Raw genomic sequence first — 25,700 nt, 5'->3', positions numbered from 1 at the left:
CAAGTTGAAGTCATTTAATGGTAATACTGATTGATTTTTCCTCAATCTTCAAATGGAACTTCAGAATTAGAATAATATCATTATCATTCAAAATTAGAGACATTTTATGTATGTTTGTTTCCCACGCTGATCTGGACCTTTTGTGCAGGTCTGAATACACAGAAACGAATCTTGGTGCGGAACCAAACAAGCGGACCGAGACCACCTCAAAAAGTGGTTCTCCAAATGCACTCAGTGCGGTTTGCTTCGTAGTCTGAATAACAAACAAACCACGGCTGATCCACTCCAACTGCATGACATATGCGTCTTTTTGGGCTTAACTAGCCACCGTAGCCAATAGGGATGAGCGAGTACACCACAGTCTGTATCTGTTCAACCATCTAAATTATCTACAACTATATTCGAAGGGGGTGTGGCACAAACCGGAAGTGGGCATGGCATAAACTGCAAGGAAATGGGTGTGGTCTAAAATTAGTGGGGCTTACATCGATAGGAAAAAAAAAAAAATCACTTAAAATAAATGGTCAAATAAAGTGTGAAATTGATATGGATTGATCAAAAGCTAAAAATATATATATTTGAAAACTATTGACAAAACAGCCTAATTGAGATTTAAATCAGTACTTTTGATCACAAAAGTAAGAACTATTTTTTAAACAAGTTTTTTATAAACTCAGAAAAATGTAGAGAGAGAGAGCGAGTGAGAGAGAGAAAGAGAGAGAGAGACAGAGAGAGAGAGAGAGTTAATTTGCACCGCATTATTAAAAGCACAGCCTATTTATTGCCCGGTAGTGAATATTGTACTAAACGGAGAACAACGGCTCCTTCGGGTTACTGCACGCAATCGAACAGCGTCGTGGAACCTCCATTGAATGAGCTGCTCTTGACGCACGCAAATATCTTGCATCTAATAACGCCACAAATATGCACAGCAGTAATGCAGCACGTCGGAATTTCACGTTTTCCTCCATTTCCGGGTTTCGTTATGTGTTCAGCCCTCATCATTTTTGTCCAATGGGAGCACAGATCATCACGCGGTTTGATGTGATTACATAATATATAGTCCACTTGCAAAAAGCACAGTCTGAATATATGAACCGCACCAAACAAAAAAAATAAAGTCCGCTTTTGAGTCCGGACCAAACAAGCGGACTAAAGGACTTTTCTGGTCTGAATAGACCCTTAGTCAATTTGCAGGGACTCGGGTATTAGGTGTTATGAATGTGAATTAAACTATACCTTTTAATAATTGGATGAAAAGCCTTTGCAGCAGCCACTTGATGTCAGGATGTCATAGATATCACTAAATTCGAAGTTTCCCTGAATATTATTTGCCAGGGCTTTAGTAGAATATTTTGTGTCATTTTATCTGTACTATCAAGCTGTGCTTTTTGTATTTTCTTTCTTCCTCTCCCTGTCAGAGTCTGATACAAGTTTGCCCTGGTTTCATCTGGAGGGTTTTGGTATGTTTTGTGGCAAAGTTAAATCTGACTTCCTTTCTGTGTATGAATCTATATGTTGTCGAGAAATTGATCAATCGAAGTATTTGTCTTGAATTTTTTACCCAAGGGGGGAAGGAGGTTTGTTGGCATCAGCATTAGGATCCAGGAGGAAACGATGTTGGTTCAGTTTGGCATTTGAGTCTGTGACAGTCAAGCCCACCACTGGATAACCCATCTGCTTGGTCCATGTGTCCATTACCTCTCCAACCGGCAACCCACTAACCTATCCAGAGGAAAATGTCTATTGTTTAATGGTCAGAACACAGAGTCCATGTAATCTTAATCAAGTAACAGATATAGACTAAATGCACATCTGCCAAAGAAGCCCAAAAGTTGCTGGTTTTTGCGTTCTTGAAGTAGTAGTCCTTTAAATATTTCTGCAAAACATAAGGAAAAAAGCTTTAATCAGTCAGATTAAACATTGGAGAACAAAGAATTACACAGGTGGCAAATGCAGGCCACATTTTGGTTTTAGCCCCAGGTGCTAGCACACGAGGTCCCTAGTTAGATCCCGGGGTGCTCGTTTACCTGCTAGGGAGCTCGCTAGTTAGCACAAGGGGCTAAAGCCAAACTGTGGCATGGTCTTTACTTTCTGGACCTGGATTTGCCACCTCTAATGAATTGTACTTAAATAAAATTTGAGAAAAGTTTTGTAACTCCCCAAAAGTCTTTGAATTATAATTGCAGACAAAAGTTTATGTACCTGACAGCCATCTCTGAACATGTCTTTACCCATCCAGTCTTCAAGCATCCTGAGAATTGATGCTCCCTGGAAAAAAGATATTGATAGTTCCTCAACTGGATTCAAAATTCTAAATCAATTGCCAATGATGTAAAGGAAAATTTTTGCCACGTTCAAACCTTGCTGTATGAAATGGAATCGAACACAGAGGTGATTTCTGCAGGGGATGAGACATTCACGATAATTGGGTGGGACGAGAGCAAGGCGTCATCCACCATGACAGGAAGGACATCACTGATAATCATTATGTCCCGCTGTACACCCAATGAAGGAGACAGGAGTCAGTGTATTGAGGTCTTCACAGTAGCCTAGTTTTCTGTGCAAAACTAATTACCATGCCCCAGCTGGGCTCCGCTTTTGTCACACCGATGTACTCAAAGAAGCTGGCAAAGCCTTCATTGAGCCAGAGATCGTCCCACCAATCCATAGTCACAATATTCCCAAACCACTGCAATAAGACATTTCTCCAAATTTGAGTTATTTGAGAAGGCACAAATTTGACTGAAATAGTTTGTCCCACAAGTACTTGGACAGTGTTTTTTTCTTACCCACAATGAATTTGACATAAAACATTCAAAATGTGACTGCATTTAAGAGGTTTAACATACAAACATCATATAACCTTCATGAATTACAGTCATTTTGCACAGTGCACCTTAATTTCCAGGGAATCAAAAGTATTTGGTCAAACTATACCAATACACATTAAAACCTCTGAGGTCTGTAACCCAACAAACACAGAAAAGGGCGGCCATAGACTTGAAACGATACCTTGCCGTGGGACTTAATTCTGACCCTGGGTATTACTAAAAGGAAAGGACCTGAGGGGTTGAGATGTGATAAAATAAGATGAATTAAAAGGTTCCAAGACCATAAAGGGCTTTATAATAAAAAATAACTTTATAATGATTGTTGAAAGACACAAGTGGATCCAATGAAAGATTTCTAAAACTTGCGAAATATGCTCTCATTTTCTGGTCCTCATCACCTGATGAGCAGCTGAATTCTGCAGTAATTGTAAGTAACCGATATATATAATTTTTATTTTATTTTATTTTATTTATTTTTTTCTGGGAGATCTCAGTATTGATCATTTGAAATGTCATCATCATTGTTCTCCCTTTTTATTTTATTTTATTTTATTTTTTTTAATGTGTGTTTGTGTGTGCGTGCGTGAGAAAGAAAAAAAAAAAAAAAAGAATTCCCATACCGTTCACCTAAACCGAACACTTCAAAATCCAGCCAGAGTCGTGGGGCCGCCAGGAGACCCGAAGGGGGACCAAAGAAAAGAAAGAAAAGCGAAGCCCAGCACCGACCAGACACCACCCACCGGGCCACTAACCTTCACCAACCCCAGAGACATCTAAACTCCAACAAATCAGGGAAACCTCAAGGGCCCAAAGGAGAAACTGAGGAAAGGTAGAAAGGACAGACGAAGCAGAGTGAGATCCACAGACACCAGCCTCCACCGAATCAATGACCTGAGGGAGAAACAAATTGTGTCTGAGTCTCGATAGATGCTGGTGTGGTGGATCTAGCATGCATGAAAATCTCCACCAAAGAGGGGAGCCGTCGACCCCCGCCAGGACAGAGCAAGCGCAACACCTCAGGGCCCCCCAGGCCGCGCCAAAGGACGACCCCCGGGCCCCGCAGGGGCCACCGGCTGGAGAGCAAACCCCGGAGCAGGAGCGCCCCCCACCCCAACGCGGCCCGCGCCCCCAACCCAACGCAGCAGGACGGGGCACTGCAGGCCCACCAGGCACCCCACCGGCCCACAACCCCCGCTCCCCCCACGACCCAAACCGCCCCCCCACCCCCGCCACCCACCCCAACCCAGCCCCAACCGCCCCCAGGTCCCCAAATCCCCAGACACCCTCCCCACCCCAGCACCCCCCACCCCGGCACCCCCACCACCACCCCCCCACCAACCAAGCCGCCCCCGCCCCCCACCCCCACCCCCACCAACCGACAGCCCCCCAGCCCCCGACCCCGGGGACACACCGCACCCAGGCATCTGCGCCGAAGAGGGGGCCGGGCAGCGGAGCGGAGAGGGCACCCGCGCCCACCCCACCACGCGGAGGGACGGAACACCATGGGCAGAAGGGGAGATGGGGGCACTGGAGGACGGGCGGCACCCCCGAACCCCAGGCCCAGCGGGGAGAGGCCCCGGTCGTCACCCCAATGATCTAAGTGAAAAACTAACCCTGTTACTAAGTTCGCCAGCTCGCCGACTGGCGAACTCTACCCCTAAACCGTGAGTGTGACCCCACCCAGTGTATATACATAAGTGTGTGTGTGTGGTGCATTAAAATTGGGGGCAGGTGAACCGGAGCAGAGGGAAATGATATCCCCCCCTGCTCCGATCCACCCGCCCCTCAGGCATGTCAATGAGCGTATGTGGTGCATTAAAATAAATTAATGGGGGGGTGCACACGGACAGGCGACCGCAGCACTGCTCCATACTGCGGCCTGCCCCAACCGATGCCCCCCCCCCAGTTGTGTGCTGCATTAAAATTTGGAGGGGAGCTGCAGGGCGGAGACGGTGTCTCCACCCCACCCCACTCTCCCCCAAACCACGGGGCACCCCGGTAGCCCACAGACCCCGACCCGCGTCGCCGGACCCAGAGCGACGGACCGCGCCGGGGCGGCGCCGCCCCGGACACCAGGGAGAGCCCCGCAACACAGCACCCCCCACGAGACCCAGGGAACGACCAAGACGCAGCCGCCACCCAGCAGCCAACAGAGGGGCAGACCCGCCCACGCCCAGCCAGGGGGGACAGCACCTGTAGAGTTAGTCCCCTGGCATGCAGTGAATCCGAATATTAGCCCTTAGTGCCCATTGGAGGTGAATCTGCTCGATCCTGTTGGCAGCAACTGGGTTCCTGACTATAAAAATACAACCATTAGTTACAAACTGTCAAATGCAGAGACATCAATGTAAGTTATCACGATGTGGTGGCTCTCGCTAACAGGCAGAATTAAATAACCAGAATTAGGTTAAAATATTCTATATACGTAGACCATATTTCTATGAATTTTGATATTTGTTTTTTATTTGAGGCCGATATTTTTTCCATTAAAATGTGATTTATGAGGAGGTTAGACCATTGGTCGATATTCAGAGTTTGTTTATTTTTCCAGTTAACAAGAATTGTTTTTTTAGCGATAGTAAGGGCTACAAGTGTAGATTGAAATTGTTTATGTGGTAGGTCAGTTGTTGTTAGGTCACCTAGCAAACACAAGTTTGGAGATAAAGGTATCCTATAGTCCAAGATAGCGGAAAGTTTTTCTAAGACTTTAGTCCAGAAATACATAACAGGAGTGCATAACCAAAAAGCATGAAAATAAGTGTCTGTAGTGTTTTGTAAACACTGGAGACCAATGTCGGAGTCGGAGAGCCCCATTTTCTTCATCATATATTGAGTAATGTATGTTCTATGGATAATTTTGTATTGGATAAGTTGTAAATTTGTGTGTTTTGTCATTTTAAATGCATTTTCACAAACTTGAATCCAAAAGTCAGATTCTGGAGCTATAGACAAGTCTGTCTCCCATTTTAAGATGGGTAAAGACATTTTATCCGTATATGAAAGTAACTTATATATTTTTGAAAGTTTTTTTGTTGTTGTCGGAGAAAGCTTGGTAATATCTTTAGCTAAGCCAGGCGGTTGGAGCGTACCCTGAAGTGTTGTTATTTGTTTCTTTATCATATTTTTAACTTGCAGATAATGTAAAAAATTTCCGTTTGTTATTTTGTATTTTTGGAGCAAAGATGTATATGATATAAACATATTATCTGAGAAGAGATGGTGAAGATGTGTGATTCCTTTCTGCTCCCACACACCTAAATAAAACGTTTGGTTGTTAATTCGAAAGTCAGGGTTATGCCATTGGGGAGAAAGCCCACAGGGCTCCACTTGGGCTTTTGTAATTTCTAATGCCTTCCACCAAGCAGTCAGGGTGGCGGAAATCATTGGGTTTTTAAAACAATTATGTCGCTTAATCGATGTTGTAATAAAGAGTAAATCTAGAAGTCTGAGGTTATTACAATCCTTCTGTTCTAGTTCCAGCCAACAGTTAGTATCTCTGTTGGGTTGTGCCCATAGAACGATATATTGTAGCTGGTTAGATATATAGTAGTACATAAAGTTTGGTGCCTCTAGACCACCTTTGGATTTACTTTTCTGAAGAGTAGATAGACTAATCTTTGCTTCTTTTTTTTTCCAGTAAAATTTTGTAACGGCTGAGTCCAACAACTGGAACCATTTAGCCGTAGGTTTAAATAGAATCATTGAGAAAAAATAGTTTATTTTAGGTAAAACTTTCATTTTAACGGTGGCTATTCGTCCTATTAAAGAAATAGGAAGATTATTCCAGCGTTCCAAGTCACTATGAATGTTATCCAGAAGTGGAGAAAAGTTTAAATGAATTAAATCAGTTAATTTAGGTGAGATTTTTATGCCTAAGTATTTTAAATTACCTATAGGAAATGAGTAATGTGGGTCCTGGCTTGCAGGGTTCCATGAATTTTCTGTAATAGGTAGAAGTGTTGATTTTGTCCAGTTAATAGAATAATCTGACAACTGTGAGAATTTAGTTATTAAGTTAAATACTTCCCCTAACGAAATCGCCGGGTTTTCTAAATAATGTAAAATATCATCGGCATATAGATTAATTTTATGTTCTGTTACCCCAGAGTGAATTCCTTGAATCCTTCTTTCCTGGCGTATGGCTATTGCAAGTGGCTCAATAAATATTGCAAATAATAAAGGGGATAGTGGGCATCCCTGTCTTGTGCCTCTCTGTAAAATAAAGCTCTTAGATATAATCCTGTTAGTAGTAACTGTAGCTTTGGGAGAATCATATAATACTGACACCCAGTGGATAAATGATTTCCCAAAGCCAAATTTATTTAAAACAGCAAAGAGGAAGGACCAGTTAACTTTGTCAAAAGCTTTTTCTGCATCCAACGATATAATAACTGCCTTCTTATCATGCCGCTGTGACATGCTAATAAGGTTAAAGAGCCTCCTAATATTATTAGTAGAGTGACGATCTTTAATAAAGCCTGTTTGGTCGCTATGAATAATTGTCGAGATTACTGTTTCTAGTCTAGATGTGAAAGCCTTAGTAATAATTTTGATATCAGTGTTAATTAGTGAAATCGGACGGTAACTTGATGGAAGGGTGGGGTCTTTTTCTGGCTTTAATAAAAGTTTAATTGCTGCTGTATTCATGTGTGGACGTATATAACCATTAGTTTTAATTTCTGTTACTACTCTTAAGAATAGCGGAGCAAGCATTAGCCAGTAGTGCTTAAAAAATATAGCCGGATAACCATCTGGGCCAGGTGCCTTGCCATTAGGCATACTATCTAGAGCACTGTACAACTCGTTTATAGTAAGTGGCGCTTCTAACATATCTTTATATTCAGTAGTTAACTGAGGCATATTTAAGCTACTGAGGAATGCCTCAATATGCTCAGGGTTAGGTTTGTTAGTTTCTGAGTATAGGTTGCGATAATAGTTATAAAAAATTTGATTAATTTCTTCTGGTGATTGTGTACATTGACCAGTTGTCCCTTTAATAGCCGTTATAAGAGATTTTTCCCGATTGCGTTGAAGTTGGTTTGCAAGAAATTTACCTGATTTGTTATTATATTCAAAGTTGTTGTATCTCAATTGTTGTATTATAAACTCTGTCTTTTTAGTTAGCATATCGTCTAACTGTATTTTTGTATTTTGTAAGTCAGTCCATATTTGGTCATTTGGGTTTATTGCGTACTCATCCGTCAGTTGTTTAATTTTATCTTCCAAGTCATTTTCAAATTTTTGATCCTGTTTCTTTTTATAAGATGAATATGATATAATTTTACCTCTAATTACTGCTTTCCCAGCTTCCCAGAGAAGAGATGGGGATAGGCCTGGAGAATCATTTATTTCCAAAAAGTCTGCCCACTCTTTCCTTATAATTTTATCAAACTCTGCATCGTTTAGCAGTGAGATGTTAAAACGCCATGTTGGTGGTGGTTTAAAGGTATAATCAACTTGTAGGGAAAGTGAGACTGGTGCATGGTCGCTAATAATAATAGGATGTATTTTTGTAACAGTTTTATCAGCAATAGATTTATTTGTAAGAAAATAATCAATTCTTGAAAAAGACCGGTGTACAGCGGAAAAGAAGGTAAATTCCTTCTTATTTGGGTTTTTAAGTCTCCAGCTGTCGACGAGGCCAAAATCATCCATATATTCCCCTATTACTTTATAAAGAGTTTGTCCCACAAGTACTTGGACAGTGCTCCCTGGAAAAAAGATATTGATAGTTCCTCAACTGGATTCAAAATTCTAAATCAATTGCCAATGATGTAAAGGAAAATTTTTGCCACGTTCAAACCTTGCTGTATGAAATGGAATCGAACACAGAGGTGATTTCTGCAGGGGATGAGACATTCACGATAATTGGGTGGGACGAGAGCAAGGCGTCATCCACCATGACAGGAAGGACATCACTGATAATCATTATGTCCCGCTGTACACCCAATGAAGGAGACAGGAGTCAGTGTATTGAGGTCTTCACAGTAGCCTAGTTTCTGTGCAAAACTAATTACCATGCCCCAGCTGGGCTCCGCTTTTGTCACACCGATGTACTCAAAGAAGCTGGCAAAGCCTTCATTGAGCCAGAGATCGTCCCACCAATCCATAGTCACAATATTCCCAAACCACTGTGTAAGAATTATTTTGGAGGATTATTATACATTTGCCGTGTTGAAGTGAATTGCCTCTTGGGAAAACACATTGCAGTGAGAACATAAATACATTGAAGTGTAAGTCAACGTAATCATGTGGTAGTTTTTGTTTAGGATTGTTATGTATTGCAAAGGAGTGTTGTTGTATTGGGTGAAGTTGCAGGAGGACGACTCAGCTGCAGAGTGAGGACAACTGATAAGAAGACGAGACGCACGTCAACGCCAGGGCCCCTGGACTTGCATGCCGCACTTAGAGAGTGTGAAGTGAGATAGGAGTTGTTTTTCTCTTTCTGTCATGTAATCAGATGCCCCGATTAATATATATATGGGGGCTATTTGAATGATGAACCAAGAGACTCTGTACCGATCAAACTAAGGCTGCAGTTTTCTCTTCCTCATGAGCAATAAATTTGGAACCAGATGCTTCCTCTCTCTTTATTTGATAAATGTCTACATCTGAACCTGACATTTAAATTGGTCCTTCGGAGCCGGATTGCAACATACCGGAGGTGCCCGGAGGCAGAGCCGACGACCAAGAAAAGACCGTGGCCACGGCAGCTGTCCCTTTTTAGGGGACTGGACCTCGGCCCTGTTTCTGGGGACTAAATGTTGAAGCAAGCCAGGAAGAGAGAAGGCAACACTGGTAGGACACTTATATTTTCATTGGCGGATGTTTGGTAAATGAGTGTCCGTTTAAAGTTAAGGGCGACGGTGTCCTACGCGCGTTTAAACTCCGTGGAAAAGAGGGCGACGGTGTCCTGTACGTATTTAAACTCCGTGGATAAAAGAAATAGACAGAGGAAGTCTATAAAACTGAGGAAAAGGGGACTGAGAAATAGACAGAGGAAGTCTATAAAACTGAGGAAAAGGGGACTGAGAAATAGACAGAGGAAGTCTATAAAACTGAGGAAAAGGGGACTGAGAAATAGACAGAGGGAGTCTATAAAATTGAGGAAAAGGGGATAGAATAAAAAACCGTAAGAATACTAGTCAATGTTGCGTGAAGAGACAGAGAGAGTCTATAACACTGGAAGAGGGCGACGGTGTCCTACGCGCGTTTACACTCCGTAGAGAGGGAGTGAGTGGAGGTTCACTACCTCGGTGTGAGTGGAGGTTCGCTACCTCATTATTGTTTGTTCGGGGACTTAAAGTCAGTTTAATCTCTTTAAGAAAATCACTGACTTCAACATGGGGAAAACAAATAGCAAAATAGCCAACAAGAAAGACCCGAAACAACAGTTAACATGTAAGGACTGGAAGTTTGTAGAAAACCAATGTCCTTCTAAAACAAAACATTTAAATTTGTGGATAACGAAATATGAATTTGCTGGCCAGCTTAATACACAAAAAATATTTAACTTGCAAGATAAAATAAAAACCACACGAAAAGATAATAAGAAGAAAATGAGCAAAGACGGATACGAGGATACAGAATTTTGGATGGTAATGGCACAAAAAAGGAGGGAAGATAAAAGTAATGATAAAATCGAGAAAGAGTCCAAAAATAAAAGATGGGAAAAAGAGAAAGAGATGGGGGAAAATACAGTCATGTTTCAAAGAAAAGAAGATGATGAGACAGGGCCAGTGGGATTTAAAAAAGAGGAAAAATGGGAAGATAGGGAACAAACCCCCGAAAAATCTCTACAATCGACCTTGTATCCGCCGCTCCCGAGTTCTCCCTTGCCACCCTCACCCCCGCCCACGGGGGCCGTGGGTAATACCATGCAGACAAGAAAGAAGGGGAACTTGAGAGTTACTTTTTCTAAAACAATGGGGAAGCTTTTCTCCCCTGAGCAAGTGAAGCTTCCCTCATCGGAGGAGGAATTACAAGATTCTTTTCCGATGATAGAAGTGGCGAATCCTAATGTAGATGACGATTCGCCTACAATTTTGGTACATCGAACATGGACTCAAGAGGATGTTAAAAAAGCAGTAGATGGCATTACATCCCACAAAATCGATGTTAATGAATTTGTGCAACAAATGGAAGACCTCAGAAGGTCTTACCACCTGAACGGGGTAGAGGTCCAGCAGGTGTGGATGGCAGCCCTAAAAAATGATTGGCATAGCGTCAGAGGAGATTGGGAACCAAAAGATTGCCACGTTGTTTTGGCTCATGATAGCCGAGAACTTGCACACCAGGTCCGCAGATTAATGGACCGAACAAGAGAAAAATTTAAAGTAAGAGCAAATTATACAGCCATCGGGAGAGTAACCCAAAAAGAGGGGGAACCATTCGATGATTATAGAGTGCGAATGACTGCGTGCTTTAAAGCTAATAGCGCCATTCCTGAAAATCACGATGAAGGAAGTCTTTTTGAGGAGCAGTTAAAAAATGCTCTCCATGCCAACACGCATCACACTATTCATCAGTGGGTTGAAAAACATTGGGTGGATAAAGCAACGGGAACGTTAGAACAATACATTAGTCAAGCACTGCATGCTGAAAGAGTACTGCAGGCCAAAAAGAAAAAGACAGACACATTTATTATTGAGAACGAGGAGAATGAATTCTACTTTCAAAACCGAGGAAAAGGTTTTTACCAAAACAGGGGCCGAGGAAGGGGTAGACCTCAATTTAAAATAGGACCCGCCGGCAAGGGGCGCGGCTACGCCACAGGCCCAAAAGAAGTCACCTGTTGGTGTTGTGGGGAGACAGGGCATTTTTCGAGGCACTGTCCCCACAATAGGAATGATGCATGACTAGAAAAATCAGCTTCCCGACAGGATGACAAACAAAAAGCCATCGAAGAAAATGTGACATTAAATTTGCAAGAGATCTTGGTATTCGATATTTCAAAACCAGAAGTGCAACTCATTGTAAATGGAAAGCCAATAACCTTTCTTTGCGACACAGGGGCATGTAAAACTGCTTGTAATGAGTCTATTCCAGGCGCCGTCATGTCAACAAATAAGATATGGATTAGGACAGCTCAGGGGGATCTCTCTGCAGTTTCTGAAACTAACCCTGTGTGGATAAGAGACCCCCTGGGGGAATCGTGCAAATTGCCAATATTGGTGGTACCAGATTGTCCCGTTAATTTGCTGGGGAGAGATGGGCTGTGTAGATTGGGATTAGCGTTAATATCAACACCCGAGGGACACATGGTGGTAAAAAGACGAAGTGAAATAATTGAATCAGATTTGTATGTGATGCAAGGATTTGGGGAACCGCTTTTTTACTACTCATTGGATATGACAAATAAACCGCCACTGTTTACAGGAAAAGCATTGCTCGAACAAGCCGACTATTTTGTAACAGAAGAACAAAATAAAATGAATGAGAACTACCTTCATGTAACTATGTGGTACAAAAAGACCCCAGGTCCAGATCCCGAATATGAATTTAAATTGGAAAAATATACTCCCGAGACAATCGTGATTGACTATTTGTATACTGATAATTTGGGAACCGCAGTGGCAGGCGTCAGACTTCCACTTAAACTGGAAGATCTACATAAGGAAATGACGCCTCCACACGTGTCATTATTCAAACCTTTTGACTTAAAATGGAATCAATTGGGAGGATTCGTAAAATTGGGCCAAATAGTGAATGATTGGGAACCTGACGGGGAAAAGTCAGGCACCGAATATAGTGAGAGGGCAAAAATGACGAGAAAGGCATTGTTCTGGAAAGTACAGGTCAATGCTGGACGTCACCTCCAACAAAAATGACACGATATTGATTCCTTCCTCTTAACAGAGGAAGAGGAAGAATTTTTAAAAAGGGTTCCAAATTGTTTATGGTCAGAAGGGCCTTCCGATGTAGGACTCATTAAAGGAGCACAACCTGTGCAAATTAGACCAAAAACAGAATATCGTCCATGCATAAGGCAGTATCCGTTAAAACCAGACGCATTAGAAGGGATACAACCAGTTATTGAGTCGTTAATAAAAGCAGGGGTAATAGTTCAATGCCCGGATTCTCCCTGCAACACACCAATTTTTCCAGTAAAAAAGTCTCCACCTTCTGTCGGTTGGAGAATGGTCCAGGATCTTCAAGCAGTAAATGCCGCTGTAATACAACGAGCACCCTGCGTTCCTGACCCACATACACTGCTAAATTCATTAAGACCGGATGCAACAGTTTTTACAGTAGTAGATGTTAGCAATGCATTTTTCTCTGTTCCTGTCGACCAGGATAGCCAATATTGGTTCGCATTTACGTTCAAAGGCAAAAAACTGACGTTTACGAGATTGCCACAGGGCTTTTGCGAGAGTCCCACTATTTACTCACAAGTAATGATGGCGAGCATGTCTACATTTGAACCACCATGTGGGAGCCAAATTCTACTCTATGTAGACGATATCTTATTGGCATCACCCGATTTGGGAGCTTGCAAAACAGATACTATTGCTCTGTTATGTCATTTGGCCAAGGAAGGTCATAAAGTAAGCAAGAACAAGCTACAGTTGTGTAAAAACCAAGTGAAATACTTAGGACATAATCTGAGTAAAGGTGGTCGAACAATCTTACAAGATAGAAAAATGACCGTCTTGCAGGCTCCGAAACCATTAACGAAAAAGCAGATGATGTCATTTTTGGGGCTCACGAATTATTGTAGGACATGGATTCCAAATTATGCAGAAATTGTTGCTCCTCTTTCAAAAGTGATGTATGAAGAGGACTTAAAAATGTCTTCACCTTTGCACTGGTCACAAGAAGCTGAACAGGCTTTTTGTGAGATAAAGCAAGCCTTGGTGTCAAGTGCGGCCTTGGCTTTACCAGATTATTCTAAACCTTTTGTTCAAATGGTAGACTGTAAAAATGAATATATGACGTCTTTGCTGGCACAGAAATATGGCGAAAAGCTAAGACCTGTGGCATATTACTCTTCAAGGCTGGATAGTGTGGCATGTGCACTTCCTCATTGTGTGAGAGCCGTTGTGGCAGCTTCAATGGCAGTGGAAAGCAGCTCATTAGTAGTGCTTTTCCACCCATTGACTCTAAAAGTTCCACATGCAGTTTCTGCGTTGCTGTTGCAAACCAACATGATATTTTTGTCCCCGGCCCGACATCTATCTTGTATGGCCATTCTACTATCGCAGCCACATCTTACATTGGAAAGGTGTACAGTTCTGAACCCGGCCACATTAATGCCACTTCCTGAGGATGGTGACCGTCATGATTGTCAGGAACTGGCTGAACAAACGACTAAATGCAGACCAGATTTAAAAGACCAACCCTTACCCAACGGAGCCGTTCTCTTTGTGGACGGCTCATCCAAGAAAAATGAGTTTGGTAAAACGCAATCGGGATATGCAGTAGTTTCGCTGGACACGGTGCTAAAATCGGAGCCACTTCCTTCGCACTATTCAGCCCAGGCTGCTGAGCTGGTGGCCCTGACAGAAGCATGTAAACTAATGACTGGAAAAATAGTCACAATTTACACCGATAGTCAGTACGCATTCTCGACGTGTCATGTGTTTGCGCAATATTGGAGAAATAGAGGAATGATAACATCAACGGGGAAACCAGTGACACATGCGGATCTCCTGTTAAATCTATTAAACGCTGTGCAGTTGCCAACTGGGATTGCGATATGCAAATGTGCAGCACACACTACAGGCACGGACGAAATTACTTTGGGAAATGCATTTGCGGATAAAACAGCAAAAGAGGCGGCTGTAAAACCCCTCTTGGGAGTGGCTGAATGCACGCCACCAGACGATGTTCTGTGTAAAAAGATTCTTATTGACATGCAACAACAGAGTCCGGTGCGAGAACAGGAACAATGGGAAAAGCAGGGGGCGACTTTAATTGATGGTGTTTATGTCAGCTCAGAAAAGAAACCCATTCTTCCAAAAAATCTTTATAAGTGGGCCGCTATATTGACACATGGTGTGACCCATGTGTCAACAGGGGGGATGGTGGGACAGATACACAAAATATATACGACATATGGCTTTAATTTATACTCAAAAAATTTTTGTAGAGCTTGTATGATCTGTGCTCGACATAATCCCCAGGGAAATGTGCGCCCAAAACGGGGACAGTTTCCGCAGGCAACATACCCTTTTCAACGGATCCATATGGATTTCATTGAATTGAGCAAAAGTGAAGGAAAACAATATTGCCTTGTTATCATAGATGCATATTCAAAATGGGTAGAAATCTTCCCATCCAAAAAACCAGACGCATTAACAGTGGCAAAGGCACTATGTAAAGACATAATACCAAGATATGGCATACCAGAAACCATTTACAGTGACAATGGAACACATTTTGTAAATCAAATCATAAATAAAATAGGGCAGATGTTTCACATAGCCCTAAAACGCCATTGTTCATACCATCCCCAAAGTGCAGGCTTAGTAGAAAGGATGAATGGAACTGTAAAAAACAGACTAAAAAAATGTATGGAAGAAACTAAAAGACCCTGGACCCAGTGCGTGGATCTGGTAAAATTATACATTAACATTACAAGTACCTCAGGTCTAACACCTTATGAGGTCCTTTTGGCAGACCATATAGGTTACCAGTTTTTTCCACATACTGGGAAGTGGACAACGAAGCCAGTTTGGCCGATTATATGCGAAAAACATTAGAGAAAAGAGATGAATTGAAATTACCAGAAGGCGATTGTGCTTCTCTCCAACAGGAAGAACTGGTAGCTCCAGGAGACTGGGTACTGATCCGAAGCCTCAAAAAGAAGCACTGGAATTCTCCAAAGTGGGAAGGCCCTCATCAAGTGCTGCTGACCACGCCGACGGCCATAAAGATTGAAGCAAGGAGCACTTGGATACATCTTACGCATTGTAAAAAGGTCATCTCAACCGACAAACCCAACAGGGAGGGTGAGCGAAAGTCTGATTCAAAGGTGGGAGCAGATATATAGAATCTGAAAATACCTGCGGTCAGTGAAGTTTTCCAAGACGCCTAACCTAATTAGGGGTTCTCGGTCGACATGGCTATTGCGTGGATAAGATTTGCGGTGCTATGTTGTGTGGTCTTTGTGACCGTGAAGGCTATCCATTCACCAAATTACGCACCGACAAACAATAATAGAGGAGGGTCAACGAAGGAAATAAGATTACCCGATAAAAAGAACTTCACGTCATGTACAAGAAGTGATAGCTCTGCAAATCCGGTAACAATGCTTTGCCTACCAGCAAACAATGTCACGACTGCCATTATACCATGGTCCCAAATTACGTTAAGTGAGGCAACCGTTTTAAAAGTGGGACGCCATGTGTACAGCGCGCAGAGTTATGGACGACAATACACATGGTATTTAACCGCGAGAACCAGGGGATGGGACGGATTGGTGGCAGAAACAGGGGATGACTGGTCTGATTGGACTACGAATAGGTGTGCAAAAATACTACGACCACAAATATCTTTAAAGCATGTGGCAGTGGGTCTCCAGCTAACCGTCAAAGCCACAAATTGGGGATGCGATAATAATCCATGTGAGGAACTAGATCTGAGTCCACATGCTCAGGGGGTAGACCCTTATCACACCATAGTCGTTTGCGTATCCTCTACTTTAACAGACCCCGTGGAAGCTGTCCACACGCCTTCACAAAAAAGCAAAACCCTAGAGACCGAGCCATCCAGAATATTGATAAAGTTAAAAGAAAAGCTTTCTGTCGATGATAAATTTTTAGCCATAACAGGCGTCACTCAACTAGGAAATAATTGGCTACTGTTAATGGAAACGGCTGCAAAGGCAGCAAATTACAGCTGCGTTTCATGTATGGGACCAAGACCATTGTTAAGAGTAATCCCAACAAGTATTCCACCAGCATGTTTGATAGAAGTAATGACAAAAGTGTCGCCTAATGCAGCCTGTGCTAGTTGGAATGATGTATATCCTGTAACCAAGGCAACAAAAGATAAACCAATTTTTTCTGTTGAAGTTGCAATGGCTAACTTTTCATGCACAAATCTTACAGGAACAAAAAATAAAGTGGGAAGCCTCGCTCCAACATGGTGTAAAACGACTGTGCTCCAAACAGGACCATTGCTGCCACGAAGTGACGTGTGGTGGTGGTGCGGAGGCACCAAATTGTTTGATTCTTTGAATGATGCAACTGGTGTGTGTGCATTGGTGTCTCTGCTGTTACCGGTGCTTATTTTTCCATCCACACTGGGGGATATTCAGAGAGCAGTTTCAGCTCATGATCCCCTCCACCATCTCTCAAGAAAGCGACGTGCTTCCTGGTGGGACGGTGGACCAACCTATTTGGATGCAATTGGAGTTCCTCGCGGCGTTCCGGATGAGTATAAGTTGGCAAATCAAATTGCAGCGGGGTGGGAATCTATTTTCATATGGATAACACCTAATAAAAATGTAGACCGAATCAACTACATCCATTACAATGTACAAAAATTGGGGAATTATACTGAAGAAGGATTTATAGCTGTCAGAGAACAATTGGCTGCAACATCACTCATGGCGTTCCAGAACCGCATTGCGGTCGACATGCTACTGGCAGAGAAAGGTGGCGTTTGCGCTATGTTTGGGGACCAGTGTTGTACATTTATACCAAACAACACATCTCCGGATGGGTCCCTCACGAGAGCCATTGAAGGCCTGCGCACCCTGAATCGAAAGATGAAAGAACACTCAGGTGTGTCCACCTCAGCATGGGATGAGTGGTGGGAAAAAACGTTTGGTAAATATAAAAGTTTGGTATTTTCTGTCATGATTTCTATGACTCTGTTCACCTCAATTCTTGTGCTGTGTGGATGTTGTTGTATTCCTTGCATTCGCGCATTACTCGTCCGACTTATCTCAACCGTCATCGCTCCCACAAATTCTAAAATACAAGAGATGTACCCTTTGCTTATTTCTGAAAATAATGGTGATGGAGGGGACACTAATGACCAAACAGATGATGAGATAATTTCTCCTGCCGTCCTATTTTACACACCTTAAAACTTAATATATATATATATAAGGGGACATGATGGAATGTTTAAGTTTGTCATCCAGTAAATGATTCAACTGAATAAAGCCTTTATGGAAGTTCTTTTGATGACAAATTTTTTGGAGGCAAATGTAGAATAAACAGGAGGGAAATGTAAGAATTATTTTGGAGGATTATTATACATTTGCCGTGTTGAAGTGAATTGCCTCTTGGGAAAACACATTGCAGTGAGAACATAAATACATTGAAGTGTAAGTCAACGTAATCATGTGGTAGTTTTTGTTTAGGATTGTTATGTATTGCAAAGGAGTGTTGTTGTATTGGGTGAAGTTGCAGGAGGACGACTCAGCTGCAGAGTGAGGACAACTGATAAGAAGACGAGACGCACGTCAACGCCAGGGCCCCTGGACTTGCATGCCGCACTTAGAGAGTGTGAAGTGAGATAGGAGTTGTTTTTCTCTTTCTGTCATGTAATCAGATGCCCCGATTAATATATATATGGGGGCTATTTGAATGATGAACCAAGAGACTCTGTACCGATCAAACTAAGGCTGCAGTTTTCTCTTCCTCATGAGCAATAAATTTGGAACCAGATGCTTCCTCTCTCTTTATTTGATAAATGTCTACATCTGAACCTGACACACTGCAATAAGACATTTCTCCAAATTTGAGTTATTTGAGAAGGCACAAATTTGACTGAAATAGTTTGTCCCACAAGTACTTGGACAGTGTTTTTTTCTTACCCACAATGAATTTGACATAAAACATTCAAAATGTGACTGCATTTAAGAGGTTTAACATACAAACATCATATAACCTTCATGAATTACAGTCATTTTGCACAGTGCACCTTAATTTCCAGGGAATCAAAAGTATTTGGTCAAACTATACCAATACACATTAAAACCTCCGAGGTCTGTAACCCAACAAACACAGAAAAGGGCGGCCATAGACTTGAAACGATACCTTGCCGTGGGACTTAATTCTGACCCTGGGTATTACTAAAAGGAAAGGACCGGAGGGATTGAGATGTGATAAAATAAGATGAATTAAAAGGTTGCAAGACCATAAAGGGCTTTATAATAAAAAATAACTTTATAATGATTGTTGAAACACACAAGTGGATCCAATGAAAGATTTCTAAAACTTGCGAAATATGCTCTCATTTTCTGGTCCTCATCACCTGATGAGCAGCTGAATTCTGCAGTAATTGTATGTAACCGATATATATAATTTTTGGATGAAAACCAGAAATGCATACTCAGGATTTCAACTTCATCTGATGCAATAAAAGAATGTTATAATTTTGCCATAAGTTTCTCTCTTTGAACTCCAGGAAGAATAACTTTTAAAACTTCCGTTGAGGGTGAGCAGTAGGAAATTTAACCAGGATTTATTTTCTAAAATATATATTCTAAAATACACTTGAAAAGAGTCTCAATTGGGCCGTGGTCATCAGGAGAACAAAAATATTTCAGAGAAGTATTTTTTGTCTGAATTCTGTCCTTTATTACTTTTCCTTGGTGAAAGCTCAATCTTAGTTCTAAATACTATTGAGTCCCTAAAAATGTACAGTTGGTATTCTACAAGAGGTGATAATTCCTGAATGAAACCTCTTACCTCTTAAAGTCAACCAGAATGTTGAATAGACCCTTCCCGTGCAACGTTTGCATGCCATGTGCGAAGGCTTCTATAAGTGGTGCAGTTGTGTGTTGTGTGAGTTAGATAACAGAGGCAAAATAGTCGCTAAGTCTGTTTTGTGTTCACAACAATGGTGAATACCTATGCTGTTTACAATTGCTCTAATCTAATCTAATCTAAAAGTCATTCTTTCTGATCCGACTATCACTGTAAACCAATTGTGTCCTTCACGTGACCACTTTACACCATCAAACCAACCAAGGACATGCTTTGATCACTTTATATCAGATACTTTTTTCTTTTTCATGTGCGGAGGGTCATAAGATTAACCATTGATTGTGAATTTGAGGCAGACTTATCTGTTTGCATAACAATGCAAATTTTAGTTGATTTGCTGTTAAACATGTTCATTATGTGGGAATAGATCCTTCCCACTGACTATTTTCTCACCACAACACTTTGTACTCTCACTTGATGTCTGCTAAACCAGTGGTTCTCAACCCCGGTTCGAAGACCCCTATCCAGCCTGTTTTCCATGGCTCCCTCAGCACACACAGGTGAGGATCATTATCAGGCTTCTCTAGAGCTTGCTGATTAGCTGATCATCTGAATCACCTGTGTTGGCTGAAGGAGACATGGAAAATAGGCTGGATAGGGATCCCCGAGGACCGGGGGTTGAGAACCACTGGCTTCTAAGCAATGTGTTGCAAACAAGTGCGTCTCTTTTTTTGTTGTCTCTTTGTAAGGTAGCTTGAAAGGCCTCGATGTACAGCAAGACAAGTTTATCCGGACATAAACGATTTAATGAACGACTTTTTACAGCATTAAAGTAGTGTTTGACATACTGTGTCAACCAAAATCAAAAAAAAATTCGCGGAACCAGATATAAATAGGCCAATGACGGATAACGCTAATGCTACGTTCACACCAAAAGCGAAGGAAGCGTTCCGCCTTGTATTCTTCGCTAGCTTTTCGCCGCGGGAGTTTTTTCGGACGCATGCCGCTTTATTCGTGCATTCGCGCACACCGGAGAGGGGCATTTGGTGAACAACGACTGTACAGCACTTTAGCGAGTCGACAAGAGAGAGCACCGCCGATTCATACTTCTTTCCTGGGACTATTGAGCCGAGGCACTATTTTTAATCAGGTGGTTGGTGGGTGTGCTAAATAGCTAAACACGATTGAAATTTTCGGTGCTCCGCACTGCATCCCACTGCTCCAAACGCATCCTCCGCAACCACCTGCGCGAAATACATTGAGTACAATGCAAAGGCGCCGCCTGAAACGCTTTCCCTGTTTTTGGTGTGAACGTTGCATAATGCTCTTTGTGTTTTCCTTTTGCATGCGCGCCCTCAAAAATGGTGGACCAGAAACTAAGCATTGTGGTTAAATTGCCGTTAGCGGGAAGGGTCTGTAAGTAAATTTCATTTAATTTTTAATTTGTGGCGCAACGCATCACAAAAGTCATGGTTCGAATCGGATCACGAATTTGAGTCACGGATCGGATTGCTTTTCGGATCAGCACCAAAAAAAAAAGAAGATAAATAGTACTTTGTCTTCATTTATTTTGTAAAATGTTTTTGCCCATGAAAAAAAAATCTACTCAAAATGTCTAATATGGCCGTTTGGGATTTAGGAACACAACTTTAAGTGCAATATGAGGCAAAGACATTCTGATTTTATACATGGTCTATGTGTAAAATAACAAGGAATTAATGGCTTAAAGTTGTGTTCCTAAAATCCAAACATCTACATTTGACATTTCAAGTTGAATGTTTTTTTTCAATTGGCAAAAGTGTTTTGTAAAATAAATGAAGACAATGTTCTATTTATCTTCCTTCCTTTCTTTTCTTTCTTTTTTTTTTTTTAATAATGAAAAGACCTGAAAGTGCAATTTAAGGCACAGTCCCTTCCTTTAAACATGGAGAGTGAATTACAAAAGAGCTAGTTGGTTCAGAATATTGAAAAGAAGGAAAGAAAGAAAGCTAGGTAACAGCTGTCACTCATTACTGTTGCCAGCCCTTTTTTGCGTATTGCACTTCAGGGCCACCGTACCAGCAAGGCAATCATTCTTCATGCTAACAGCTAGCTGCGAGCCACTAACGTCAGAGATTTTTGTCGTACCAAATAATGACGGCGTAATAACTAGCACTTTTTTAGCGTCCTAAGTTAGCGATTAAATATACTTTCAGTCATATGACAATATGATACTGGTAGAAAATATGTAATTTCAATCAAAATTTCGGTAATGTAAGACGTAACGTCAAAAAGGGAAGACAAGCTAGCAGTCACGCCGCCAAAAAGGCCGATTTAAAAGTAAAAGCCCACCAAGGGTATTTGCAATTTTGCATTGGCGTCAATGTATTATTGGGAATGCTTTATTTTGAATTTTGTCTTAGTGTAGGTGGCGTGTTGAGTAAGTGTCCAGCTTCCTTGACATGTCTAAAATGACGGTTTCCAGACAAGAGGCAGAAGGGAAAAAAAGTCATTAATTTGATGACATGCTACTTACGTGATTCACAAGGGTTTTCAATTTCCTCTGCTGCTATTATAGTGAATGTGGACTGATCATGTCGTTTATTCGAGTGAATGTGCATTCTTTCCCCCCACCAATCAATCCGCAGATTGTGCGCGATCCGAACCTTGGGGCCTGATCCGAACCGACCACGGATCAATGATGATCCGTTTCACCACTACTTTAAATCCATTGTAGTCGATGATATGTAATCAATAGCACTAACAAATGTAGGCAATAAAAGCTTGTGCATGAACAGCTGACTCATCAGCCTTCAGACTTGATTGCACTGCACAGGGTGAAGGTTTATTGTTTGTCTTTAAAAGGGCTGTGTTGTGTCGTAAAAGACAATCATTTGTATGTTTTATTACAAATGACACGACCCACCATGATGCCTCCTTCACTTAACTTTTGAGCAGTTCAAATAATTTTACTGACTGCTTCAATGCTTCCTACGTTCAACCTTATACAGCAGTAGTTGTTATCTGGGAAATAGAGTATGAGCTTTATAGCGCTTTTCTATCTTAGGTACTCAAAGCGCTTTATCACAGTTTTTTCATTTTACCTACTGATGACACAGCATCAGGAGCATTCACTATCTTGCTCAGTAAATATTCAATGACAATTAAGAGTTTGTACTGCAATTGCCTGTCACAAATCTGTTCAATCTTGTGTAACTATAATGATAAGTGTAACTATAATGATAAGTGGTGTATTATGTATCCTAACATAACAAACCTATATAAAACAATACATTTCCTTGCCTTTGTAATGAAATGTTTGTTTGTTTTTTGTTCATCAGTGCTTCTTACTTTTCTATCATTCGAATGTGGTTAAAAAAAAAAAAGAATGAATGAGAACCATTACCTGGTGAACCAGCTCATGAGCAATAACACTGGCAACTCTTTGCTTATTATAGGAGGATGATTGTTCCTCATCATACAGCAAGTTGGTCTCCCTATAGGTGATCAGTCCCCAGTTTTCCATTGCACCAGTGCCAAAGTCAGGGATGGCTATCTTGTCTATAAATCACATACACCACACACATACCACATGTAATTATTGCACAGTTTGTTTAACTGTTTAAAAGCAGAGACTGATGAATAAACAAGGAGTAAAAGATAGTACCCAGTTTGGGGATGGAGTAGGTCATGTTGAAATATTCCTCGAAGTAATCAAATATGACCTTGGTTGTGTTTGCTGCATATTCTGCAGTTGATAACTGGCTTGGCTGGGTGTAGATTCTCAACTAGAAAGAAAACCAAAAAATATTTTGATGCCTGGTTGTTGTAAACTCAGTAAACATTAAACGGGTAACAACAGCAGGAAGTAGTGTTGCTAAACTCACAGGAATTCCTCGGGCAGATATTCTTTCCACATGATCGAACTGGTGCACAGCAAAACATACCAAATAGGTACTCATTGGAACAGACTTCTGGAATGAGCTCCTATTTTTTACGCCAGGCAGAACTTCAGTGACACTCTGAACAGACAGTGGAAACGACTAATGAGGATAATGTGCATGTAATTCATTCTGCAAAGCTAAGTACATTCCCCTGCCCCACAAAAGAGAGGCAAAAGGTTTATTCCTCTCTGCTAGTATTCACAGTGTTCACCGTTGTCATTCTTGTCTTTTTTTTTTCCAGCGAACTGTGACATAGTCTCATACTCTTCTTACTATTTATTGTCATTGGCATGCTTGAGTAATAGCAGTATATGCAAGCAATATGGAACTGGTATACGTGGCTGGAGAGATGCCAGTTGGTTTCCCAAGCACTGTCCAAAGGCACTGAAACCCCCAATGCTCTTTGTAAGACCCTGTTGTGTACCCCATCACCTTGACATCAGCTCTCTCCAGAGTATGTGGGGAGAAGAAGATTATGAGGGTTGAATTAATGAGCTGTGGACACTTAATGCTATTTAAGTGCCTTATAACTAGGGGTGTCAGGCGATTAATATTCTTAATCGTAATTAACTCATTCACTGCCAGCCATTTTCACAGAAGCAATCCGGCTCTTTTACGGGATTTTAACTGATTTTGCAAGGTCCGCAGAATATGTGTTCTATTGCTATAAAAACTAAACCAAAACCAAAAGAAAGATTAAAGTCTCTTCTTTCATCAGGAAAAAAGTATATTTCTATCTGTTTTCACTTTGCAGCAATTAGCATTAGAACATAGCTAAGTTTCATCACTATTCACAAATCTTTTTAGAATTGTGAGTAATTTAGGTTTTTTTTCAATATGGCCTTGGTTAATATATTTTGTTCTGCTGCCACCTGCTGGCCGTTTGTGTAATAACTACAATTTCTTCAACCGTTTTTTTGTAGTTTTAAAGGCTGCAACAAAGCCTTCTGTATGCTCTAGCGTAAAAAAAAAAACATTTGAAAAAACCCCGTATAAATTCGTCTTTGGGACACTTAAAACATTTAAAATGGAACGTATTTACAAGTTTGGAGGAGAAAAGTTAATTGCATGACTTGCATGACTTGCATGACTCACGATTAATCGCAAATGTTATTTTTGTTCTAAATGTACAATAAAATTTACAATAAAATATATTTTTTATAAGTTTTATAAGTTTTCATACTCTTGTTAACATAAAAGTGGAAAAAAAAATAATAGAAATATGGCTGCATATTTTAGTCATTGATACAGTAATTTCATAATAATTCATAAAACTCAATTAAAATTAAAAAAGGTACTGTACTGTAAAAAAAAACAAGTGTGATATTGATTTGTGTTGAGGTCATTTTTCTGCCACTAGATGGCATAATTGCATTTGTAAGACATTGGCGACAGCTCAGTGCATTTTTCTTTTCATTTTAAGAGCTATCTAATCTTTAACATGAATTAACTTGTGAAATTCTGCTCATTTGTAATTGTAAAATATAACTTCACCCCAGTCTCCACAAATATATGCATTATTATTAAATTTATTACTGCTAAATTTTGACATGGACGTGTCTGCTGCTTTGTGATTGGAATTACCCCAGTAGGCTTTCCAAGTATGGGGCGGTCAATAATCGCGTTAAAAAATGTGTGCCATTAAAGGAAGTTTAAATTAACTCAAAATTAACACACTCATTTTGACACCCCTACTTATAACATAAGCATGTGCAAAACAAACCGTGATATTTTACTGTACACTTGTTCCCACATTTGGGTATTATACATGAATGTAGAATATTTTTTTTAGATGTTGTTGCAACTCTAATACATACCTCATGTGGCATGTTGGACAAAGCAAAATAGTTTATGTGATGAATGATGGAGATTTTATAGGTGGCCTTTTTGTTAGGTTCATCAAAACAAGGAAATGATTTCCGGGCATCTGTTGGCTCATGATCAGTCGCAGCAATCTTCCTGATAGAATCAAGACAAAAGTAGTTAAGATACACCAGAACCCATCTGACAATATGTGTAGCTGAACCTAACTTATTTTTTGTGTTCTTTATTTCATTTGATATATGAACTTTAAACTACTGTTTTTTGTTTGTTTATTTTTTATGTATATAATTTCTGTCCTGCATTTCTCAATAATTAATGCATTGCAAGATTCATATCAATGCTTTCTTTAACTTCCAACTTTTTATTATTCTTTCATCCATGAAATTTATATTGCACAACAGTTAACACCAAGTTCTTCAATTAAAAAAAAATAAGTTTTTTAGAAATGG

At 40.9% G+C, this 25,700-nt stretch overlaps 2 protein-coding genes across 2 annotated transcripts in view; one reads left to right on the top strand and one right to left on the bottom strand.

The window, feature by feature from the left end:
- LOC144048747 (glucosamine-6-phosphate deaminase 2) overlaps window positions 1-25,700 on the top strand; it is a 267,445-nt gene that overhangs the window by 39,106 nt on the left and 202,639 nt on the right. The window lies entirely within an intron of this gene.
- Window positions 1-25,700, bottom strand: part of enpep (glutamyl aminopeptidase) — a 57,999-nt gene that overhangs the window by 21,482 nt on the left and 10,817 nt on the right. Inside the window, exons 2-10 of the mRNA XM_077560944.1 lie at window positions 25,245-25,386; window positions 23,371-23,505; window positions 23,151-23,271; window positions 22,890-23,044; window positions 8,852-8,965; window positions 8,638-8,772; window positions 2,206-2,271; window positions 1,814-1,879; window positions 1,565-1,725 (exon numbers count right to left, since the gene is read on the bottom strand). Of these exons, the coding sequence (XP_077417070.1) occupies window positions 1,565-1,725; window positions 1,814-1,879; window positions 2,206-2,271; window positions 8,638-8,772; window positions 8,852-8,965; window positions 22,890-23,044; window positions 23,151-23,271; window positions 23,371-23,505; window positions 25,245-25,386 (1,095 nt within the window). The remainder of the gene's footprint in view (window positions 1-1,564; window positions 1,726-1,813; window positions 1,880-2,205; window positions 2,272-8,637; window positions 8,773-8,851; window positions 8,966-22,889; window positions 23,045-23,150; window positions 23,272-23,370; window positions 23,506-25,244; window positions 25,387-25,700) is intronic.

Source organism: Vanacampus margaritifer, chromosome 1 (genome assembly GCF_051991255.1).
Source record: "Vanacampus margaritifer isolate UIUO_Vmar chromosome 1, RoL_Vmar_1.0, whole genome shotgun sequence".
Classification (NCBI taxonomy): Eukaryota; Metazoa; Chordata; class Actinopteri; order Syngnathiformes; family Syngnathidae; genus Vanacampus; species Vanacampus margaritifer.
The sequence above is the reverse complement of the archived record's forward strand: the minus strand, read 5'-3'. Positions and strand labels throughout refer to the sequence as shown.